Below are 10177 nucleotides of genomic sequence, written 5' to 3' on the forward strand. Positions count from 1 at the left end.
TGGAAGGACCCAAACCTGTTCCATCATAACAATGATGTGCACAAAGCCAGTTCCATGAAGATATGGTTTACATATTTTTGGTTTGGAGAGTGAGATCTTGATATTCGCCTGCTAAAGAGCTCTGACCTCAAACCTACTAAACACCTTTGGGATGAATTGGAACACTAATATCACCCCAGGACTCCTCACCCTACATTAGGCTGGGTTAAAATATCAGAGACAGGTTTTACACTTAATCAAGACTTTATTATGGTGAGTATTCCATACATGAGCAATTACACTGTTTCGAATGCACAAAGTAATGCGGTATATTTCAAGCATTCTACATACAACAAAGGAAACAAAGATAAAATGTTTCAGCAAAAATTGCAAGTCATATAAAATGCTACATTTTTCTTTTTGAGAGGTAAATGTCCAGGTGCGAGTGACAGGCCTTGGCTTGATGCTTCTCGTGCTGCTCACAGGTGAGAAAAGTCTCATGGTAAGATAAGAAAGGGGGGGGCGGCAGATCAAATAAAAGGTACAATCTGTACAGGTTAAAAAAACACGCAGTATTTGGATAAAGAATTTACTGTGTACCTTAGCGAAAAATTTTTGTGTTCTGCTGAACATAGAAGTTGAACAAAGAGCGTCAGCAATGAACTGGACCGAAGCTTTATTTACACGTTTCTGCATATTTGTGTGGCAATGACAATAGATTGTAGCTACAGAGGAATGCAGGCTTGCCAGGATGATTCATTGTATTTACATATAAACAGATGCAAATGCTGTTATATTTGAGTTGTTGTTTTGTTTTTTTTTATCTGAAAAATGGCCCAAAAGAGAAAATTATGCATGGCTAATAATATGTACATAGAACTTTAAAGTGGCTTCTGGATATACTCATTTGACATTATACTGAAGGGACTGCACGTGGTTTGGCTATGCTGGAGGTCTGTACAGTCTCTAACAGTGTTTGCTGTGTGTTTTCGTTGAGCATCTGGACAACCTCAGTGCCTTGTAGCTGGATTGTGCCACCGAATTTACATCTAGTGGTGGGAGTTTTAATGCTGCAATATTTATTCCTAACACCCAAAAATCAGATAGTCATCAGTTTTATGTGAAAATGGCTGAGTGCAGTATATCCATCCAGTGAAGGGGAAAGAAACTGCTATTGTGGTGTCAAAGTTGTTTATTTCTCCGCTAGAACTAAGTATACCATGACACAACTCAATTTTTTCCATATCTTATCGTTTTTGCTAGATGAGTGGTTCCACACCTATCAAACTACACAGAGGATAAAATCGTATTGATGCACAGATACATTTCAGCTCCTTAAAACCAAAAAGAATCCTCTCTTCGTTATCTGCGCATGATTGAAGATGGGCCAGGATCAATCCATCAACTCCTATGTTTCATAAAAGGCTTGTACACGAGTCAGTGCCTAATGCAGACTAGAGCCACTCTCCAGCCATGCACAGTCATGCTCCATTTGATGTGTCTGTTTACTCACCAGTGACATGAATTCAAATTTAAACACTGGAGTCTAACATCAGTCTCACAACGTTCTCATCCACCAGCGCATGCAGGCTTAATGTCTTATATATCGGTAAATGGTTTGGTTCTCAGTTAATGCTGTTTTTTCAGGTCATAAGTCCTTTTCCGAAAACTGCCATCAAGCCGCCAGGATTGAAAGTAAAACAAAGAAAGAGGCTCCTCTTAAGAAATAGATTCAAATAAGTGTTTGTTTCTCACTTAACAATCTTGTTATCAAAATCCAGCATTTCACAAAAAGAAAATTCTCAGATTCAAACTAAGTCCTACAAACCTCCTTCTTTCAGGTCGCTATGCCTGTGCTGACCCGCGGACGCTGCTGGAAGTCAGCCTGGTGAGTGTACCACTGGACTGTGTGTTCTCCTTCCCTTCTCCAACAGCGCATCCCAGAGTTCCAAGCGCACCACCTCCTCCTGCACCTCCTCCGGCACTAAGGCGCCCGCTGCCGCGGCCCACTCTCTCGGCTTGCCCGGTGCAGCATGGGAATGTGGCCAGCATGCCTTGACGAAAGCGCTTGTTCATGAAGCAGTAGATGATGGGGTTGACGCATGCGGAGGTGTACGAAAGCAGGTGGATGAAGGAGATGGGAGCTCCGGAGAGCAGGCGGTCAGCCGAGCGCTTGTCGAACGCCCGCCAGGCGTTCGCCGCAAACACGGGTGTCCAGCAGAGAAAGAAGAGCACCACGATGACCAACAGCATGCGGATCACACGTTTTTTGGCCATCAGGTTGGCTGTGGGGCTGTTGCTGCATACACGGTTCAGCTTGGGTCTGCTGCTGGAAACGAGAAGGGCTGACTGCTGACTGATGGATGCATCTGAGCGCTTCTTTTTGGAGGGCTGAAGATAGCAGCCGTCACACTCACTGGGCTTCAGGCTTCCTGTGCTGCTCTGTCTCTCTGAGAAACATACAGGAGATAAGTGCTGTTTGTATATTTTATTTATATATATATATATATATATATATATATATATATATATATATATATATATATGCATTACACAAAAAGCAACAGCTTTAGTAGAAAACTTGCTTGGTTTCAACTAATACATAAAAAGACAATAAAATCCCTAAAGCATGTGGACCCCAATCCTACAGACCACTTGTTTTTGGTATAATATAATTTCAGTTTAGTACACATGTATCTTTTTATTCATTTAATGATTTTTTTCAGCCAATCATGTTGTGTAAATAATATTATGCAGATAACAGATTCAGGTATTGATATCAGCTCCAACTATCAGAATAGAGGAAAAAAATGTGATCTCAGCGATTTTGACCAAGCCAACAGTGGATTGGATCGTTTCTATAACTGCTGATTTTGCTCCTTGAGGCAGATGACCACATTAAGTTCTGCTTCTGAGAACAGAAAGCTGATGCTTCTGTAGACAATGACTCACCATAACTGGACATTCAAAGAAAACATTTCTGCTAAGAAACACAAATAGTAAGTTCAAAATGTTTGACACCAACAGCATAAATCCATGAACCCCTCCGACCTTATTTAAACAGTGGTGTAATGGTGTAGTTTTCTTTAATAAAAAAAGTCACCTTTTCACAAAGCAAATGTACTTTCATACTGGTTTCATGAACATGACAAAAAGTTCACTGATTCAGTGGTCAGTTTTCCCAATGACCAGATCTAAATCCAATAGAATCTAAAAGTACACTTGAGAAATCTGCAGGATTTACATTATGCATGACACAGAATATCAAAGGAATGTTTCTAACATCTTATGGAATCCATCTTCCTCTTCATCTTCTTTTTATTCTTCTTCTATCGGTTGCTCTCATTTGGGGTCACCACAGCAGATCATCTGTCTCCATACACCTCTTTTCTCCACATCTGCCTCATCTTGTGAGATTTTATGCGGTTAAGAGTGGAGGCTGTTTAAAATCAAATCAAAGCCGACCTTGTTTTAGAGTAAAATTCCTCAAGTGCTTCATTAGGGTTTACAGATATGTTGTTATGTTAATATAACTCTGAGCGAAATGTAAAAAATACCTATTTCTTGAAAATCACTCAGAACATGCCAGGGGTCCATTGTTGAAAAAGGGTTGAGTGCCACTACCATAAAGAAGAATCCTACCACAGAGTATCATTTACTTTTATTGGCAAAGCCCTTATCTCAGGCAACTGCAAGGAATGACCTGGTAATTTTGGATCATAAAAATGCTCCCAGACTAGAACAAACTGGTCATGTACAAGTGTACTTTAAAACTTTTTATAAATGCAAATTAGAATGGGTTCTATGTAGAGCACTATTAGGATGCTAAAAACATACTATATTTGAATATAGAGTCTGTTTTAAAAACCTGTTCAAATTGGCTTCATTCAAAGTTATGGTTCATTAAACATAGCATCCATCCATCCATCCATCCATCCATCCATCCATCCATCCATCCATCCATCCATCTATCTATCTATCTATCTATCTATCTATCTATCTATCTATCTATCTATCTATCTATCTATCTATCTATCTATCTATCTCAAAAGGGTGAAAACGGTTGTATAATTAAAAGTGTGTAAATCATATGTTTACCTCGGCTTGCCTTTCTGTTCGCCATTTCAAACCTGATTCCTCTGTATAGCTCAACAGAGATTAGCCCATATGCTGTCATCATCACAATTCCTGGCACCAGGATGAGGATCAATAACAGGAACACATACCTGAGAAAAAGGAAAGTTGCACAGCTCGGCGAATCAATACTTTCCAATACACTTTCACTTTCTACAGGATAATGTTTCTGCAGTTATGTCTGCAACACAAACAGTACGCAGGAAGCACAATCGCAACACAGTTATACAAAGTGGCATCAAGGCTGAGAGGATCATGTAAATGTTACCATGACTGCTGGATGATGTCGCTGGGCCAGATGTGGCGGCACATGTTGCCCGTGCTGTTGTTGGTGCGGCGATAGGGCACAAGCGTGCTGGAGATTGGGTACGGCACCATGAGCAGGAAGGACAGCAGCCACGTGGCGCTGATGACCTTGGCGGCGTGAGATTTGGTCTGCCATGTGCGCGATGTCAGTGGATTGCAGATGGCGCTGTAGCGCTCCAGAGAGATGGCCACCAGGTTGAACGTGGACACGGTCACTGAGATACCTAAATGTGTGTTAGAAATTTATAACTCGTGTGGACTTACATCATAAGTTTTTCACTCAGTGAGCATGGAAATCCTGAAGCATATTCCCCAGAGTGGGTATCTCAGTGCTAAATATATCAACACAAATAAAAGGGTTGAAAAAAAAGCTGATATGCTGATATGATTTGCTGCTGCTGCACTTGGCAAACTTTACTAACGAGAAAGAGTGCAAGAGGCTGTTGTATTGGGGTGCCTACTAATGAAATTCAGACCTGATTTTACACTGAAGATGTAAAGACCAGAGTTTTTAGCTGCAAGTTATAATAACCGCATGAGCTGATGTTAAAAGTATGCTGTACTCAGTATGCTAAGAGACTCTGATGTTTGACATACTTATTTCAGCACTGGCCAGACGCTGATCTAACATACTGTCCTTATAAATGATCAACAAAAACGATCTGTTACCTCTCAGGCCTGACAGACCCACACGGCTATAACGATGTGGCTGGTAAATCTAGGTTGCTTTATCATATCAAGAGGTGTATACACATGTAAAGCATGAGGCTAACTATTACATGTGTGTACAGCTGTAGTACTCCAAACAAAACAAAAGGTTCTGGCAAAACAGAAGCTGAGTTGCATTTACAGTTCTCCGATATATTCTCACAAAAGGAATGCAAATAAGCACACAAGCGCTGAGTAAGAACACAACACGCTAAAGGACAAAACTTCGTTAATAGTTAAGTATGACCCCTGAGAATCACCACTAAGTCCACTTGCTAAGCAGGCACACATAATGACAGAGCTATTTCATCATAGGTGCAAAACCCTTCTCAAGAACCATTGTGTACAGCACATTTCCCCTTTCTTCCAAACTTTTCATTTACTTTGATTTATACATCCTGTCAAACTGCAGTATTCCCAAAGGAACAGCTGCAACTCTACACTCCCAGAATACGACATATATTATTTACGCCTGATACGTCCATAGGTGCTACTCACCCATAAAGTAGGTGGCCACTTTACAAATACCGCTGCCAAAGACGAAGTTCTTCATCAGGTTGGGAATGAGGGTGAAAGGCATGCAGAACACGCACAGCATCAGGTCGCTGACTGCCAGAGAGAGCAGGAACAGGTTGGTGACGGTTCGCATGCGTCGATTCCTCACCAGCACTGTGATGATCAAACTGTTCCCCAGAACACTCAGCAGGAAGATCACACAGTAGAGAATGATCCGCACCGTCTGGTTTATATCTGCTTTTCCAAACGAAGGACAAGACAAATATTTTGATAGAACTGCTGAAGAAATCCGCAGGTTCTATGCCTTATACAGGTCTGGCTGTTTCTAATAAAGGGTTTTTTAACTTTAAGTCTCTATGCTTAAATATATACTTTAAAAACACTTTAGATATGCGTGTGTAAAAAAATAGATACATGGGAAAAGCTAATTTTCAGTGAACGCTTGTGTAAGTGGCCATATGCTAAGGATACAGTTGTTCATTACATATTTTAACATATTTTAACTTCAATCAACAATCAACAGTCTTCGTATTAAACAAAAAATATTTCATTTCTTTCGTTAAGATTGTTTTTCTTTTTTTTTATTTCCCAAATTGTTAATCAAATGTTTACTTGAAACCCTCTCTAACTCTTGTAAAATCTGCTTTCCATATGCTGATGACTCAATCACTCATCAAATGTGCTTTCTCTGAAGGCATTAATAATGAAACACAACTTGATCATTTCTATTTGTGCACCAAACAAAACATATTTCAATAAGGGTTCATAGCTTTTTAGAAATTGATTAAAATTAAAACATGTATAGACCCTGTACACAAATCCTTTCAACAAAGAGACACTCCAAATGATGAATGAAGGATTTAGATGTAGGAAATAAATAATGCATTCCATGCCTTTTGTAAACACAAAACTCATATTTGCTTCTCAGATGAAAAAACTTCAGCAACTAAAATCTGAAACAAACGCCATAGATTTATATCGTTGTCCTATTTTAGGAATGGATTTATTTAATTCTTGCAGTGATTTGCGTCAACTTGCTTATATTTATTTAGATTTTGACGCATATTTGTTTATTCCACGATGGAGAAAGTGACCTGCGATTGTGCGCACTGGAGATTTTGTGCGTAATTTTGGCGATCATCCGGCACATGGATGCGTATTGCTTTTCCACAACTGGAAATTGTGGATATAAGATAAGATTGTGCCGCAAATAATTTTTTTTTTAGGCGGAAAATGTTTTTGACTGAGCTGTAATGTATATCATGTTTTACCTTTAGGCTCCAGGGAAGGTGAGAAGGTTGTCGGGTCGCTCGCGTTCTCGCACTCGGACATGTTCCTGAAGGCGAATTCACACAATAGTTTGTAGATGTCCGTGCTGTTAATGAGCATGTCGTGTATTGTGAATGTCTCCATGATGTCCAGATCTCCAGGGGGGAACAAAAATCAAAAGACAGACTTCTTCATTGACAGGAAAACGAAAAACAGGCGATGCGCGACTGCATCATTTCTGTTTCATAAGAATGTATTCTGGGATCAGGTCATGGTTTATTTCTTTGAAAGAAAAGACAAAATTCCCTTTTTTTTTTTTTTTTTTTTGCAAAGTGGTTCCACAGAAACGCAAAGTGCGTGTGTGTGCTGGAAGGTGTCCTGAAGTGAAAGTGGAGAAGGTGAAGTGTTCAGCGGCATGTCCTCTCTCCAGCAGCGCGCACACCACAGACCCCGCCTTGCTGAAGAAATCCTCCCAGTCCTCTGTGCATGAAGCTCATCTCCCTCAACCTCTACTGCCTTCTGTACAGACACCAAAGAATGCAAGGCGCTTCATCCAAAACACTATGGCAAAATAACATTTCCATCTTGGGCTGAGCATCTCCCAAACCCCAGACCTGGTCAAACTGGTAACTTATCTGTATGGGGAGCTCAGTGGTATCGGCAAGCTGCCACTCTTGGGGCCCTTGAGCAAGACCCTTAACCATCTGTGCTTCATCTGTGTATCATGGCTGACCCTGCCATCTGACCTCTGCTTGCTTACATTGCTGGAATATGCAAAGAAAGAAATGTACCGTGCATGAAGTACATGTTTCTTTTCTTTTATCATTGTTACAAATACAAAAATTAAGCATAGATGGAAAACATGTATTGATCAATTTAGTCAAGCAATAAGGGAACTGGAAAGTAACTGACCTAAGTAATTGCTGGTCTACAGGCTGACTAAGCAGGACTGAGCTAACAGCAGGGATAATACTGTATGTATGTTTCTGGCTTGTCCGTCTGATTTACTGAAATTTTCAGCCCACCCTAAATGACCACCTTATCAGAGAGGATAACACCTACATTTGGATGTACAGTTTCTGGTCATGTATGAAGTAAGCCTGCCATTTATTATTAAAAACATTTAAAGGTTTGTTTAGATAGTTTGATATATTATATTTATTAAATAAGTTGGTTAAAGACTCCATTTACCTTTTGCCTAAAAGTGTAAAAAAGTTTGTTACATGATTACTGAATAATCCGTTAGATGTGGTGTTGGGTTCACAGCCCAATGTTACATACTGATATGACTGTTGGTGGGGATTGGGGGTACCACTGTCACTGTCATAAGAATGGTACATTAGTGGTGATAATCGAATGGAAGTGCATGGCTGAAAAAGTGTGCATAGATGCAAGATGAGAAACTGCATACTAAATTCTAGACTGCTGGTATAGAGAAAAGGGTGTGTGTAACTAATAATAATATAATGTGCAATAGTGTGTAATACATTGTCATCATCTTTCAGAAAAGTATTTAGTAAATTGAATGTTGAATGTTGAATGACCAAATGGTAATGAAAACCCTTTTCGAGCATGTATTTAATAAGGTTGTCGTTTATACAGTTTTTGGATGGAGCCTTATATCCTTCTCCAGGATTCATCATCCGTATCTCTTTAAAAGTCTTCAGTTTCCACTATCCATTTCCTAGGCAGTGCAAATGATTTGTGAAATCAGCCAGGACAATTTTATAAATGCATGAGAACAAGTTGAGAATTACATTTCATCCAGTGTTGCAAAACACTTCATCATAACAACTGTATACACCCTTTAAGCTTGCAGAATATTAGTAAGAAGCTCAGTTATGAGAGTCTAGGCAACTGTAAGAAGCAAATAACTAACAGATTGAAAAATAGGACAAAAATCCTTTTAGTTTGCAAATACCAAGCGAAAATACATTATATAAACTATTCTAGGAAAATTGATCATGAAACATGATTATACGTTTATCAATCGCCAATATGTTTAATACAAAAAGTAAAAAAGTATCAGCATTTACATACTATTTTTCTCCCCAAATATGATGTTATGTTTACATGGTAAACACGTACAAATCTATGAAAAGTATGTAAAACTTTTTTTTTGTGAAAATTAGAAAAATTGTGGAAAAGGCTGAATATTGGGAAAAAAAGATGCATGAAGTATTTGTTATGCATTTCTAACAGTCTGCACTAATGATTTGAAATCACACAATTTGAAAAGCCAATTAGATCTCTTGAATGACGAATCATTCTGTTTTCACCCGTGGTTCCAGTAACGACGCTAATGAGCTCATAGATACTCAATTAAACACGATCATTGTAATGTGGTGTTGAAAAAGAATCAATGATCACTGTTTCTTGGTATCAGCTAAGAATATGACAGTCTAATTTTTATAGTAGTGTGTAAAAGAATAGTTTTATCCTGAATACATAAATAATAAATGCTTTTCAGGTTTTGTTGTCTAGAATAACCAGATTTCTTTATTATCACTTTATAAAGACTAAAACAAAAGATCAGAGGAACAGAAGCATAAAACATTATATTATTTCTTCTGTTTTGTTTGAATGATTTACAGGTTGCACTTAGGGAAGTTTTAAATAATTGTTTGGACATCTATTAATTCAATTGACTACAATAAATAATATATAGAAAGTAAGATTTAAATATTTACAAATATGAAGATTAGTGCAACCAGTTTGAGACTAATCAGTTGGGACTGACTGAATATATACTCAATAATTTTGTAATCAAATATAAAGCAGAGCCCATGGCATTTTAGAGTGGACTCAGATCTAACTAAACTCTTAAATATACTAATAAATATAATGAACAAGCCTTAGTAATGGAAAACTTCTATTAATATGTCATTATTACAGCTCTGCACTGCACTCACCTACAAGATCAGTGTTCACACCTATGCCAAATTTCACACCTAAACTGAGACTAAAGGTTATCTTGTGCTCATTTGTGTTAATTGTCATTTTCTCCTTTATTAGATATATTTTGTGGACTGCTATATTTAGTGTCCACATCTGTGGTTCTTGTTTAGTCTTTTTTTTTTTTTTTTTTTTTTAAATACGTTTTCAACATTGAATCTTGACAACCATAAGGTTTCTTTTGGTAGCATTTTACATCACAAAAAGTTTTTTTTAACAAAGCACATACAAATTGTAATTAGCTAAAATCCCTGATAATGACATGAGGAAATTAAAGATATTCTAATAATAACAGGATAACAGTAGCTGA

At 38.2% G+C, this 10177-nt stretch overlaps 1 protein-coding gene across 2 annotated transcripts; it reads right to left on the reverse strand.

Annotated features, from left to right (window-relative positions):
• Nucleotides 1-787: 787 nt before the first annotated feature.
• On the reverse strand, nucleotides 788-7477 carry cckar (cholecystokinin A receptor). 2 transcript variants are annotated; one of them, XM_083541280.1, is made up of 5 exons: nucleotides 6915-7477; nucleotides 5626-5880; nucleotides 4382-4643; nucleotides 4078-4205; nucleotides 788-2429 (listed from the first exon to the last, which is right to left on the reverse strand). In XM_083541280.1, exons 1-5 carry the CDS (start codon nucleotides 7054-7056, stop codon nucleotides 1825-1827), a joined length of 1392 nt encoding a protein of 463 aa, XP_083397406.1. In that variant the 5' UTR covers nucleotides 7057-7477; the 3' UTR covers nucleotides 788-1824. The 2 variants fall into 2 exon arrangements, with proteins under 2 accessions (XP_083397406.1, XP_083397407.1); XM_083541281.1 differs by having other exon boundaries at nucleotides 5626-5877; nucleotides 6915-7474.
• Nucleotides 7478-10177: the final 2700 nt, after the last annotated feature.

This window comes from Silurus aristotelis (assembly GCF_946808225.1).
Source record: "Silurus aristotelis genome assembly, chromosome: 5".
Classification (NCBI taxonomy): Eukaryota; Metazoa; Chordata; class Actinopteri; order Siluriformes; family Siluridae; genus Silurus; species Silurus aristotelis.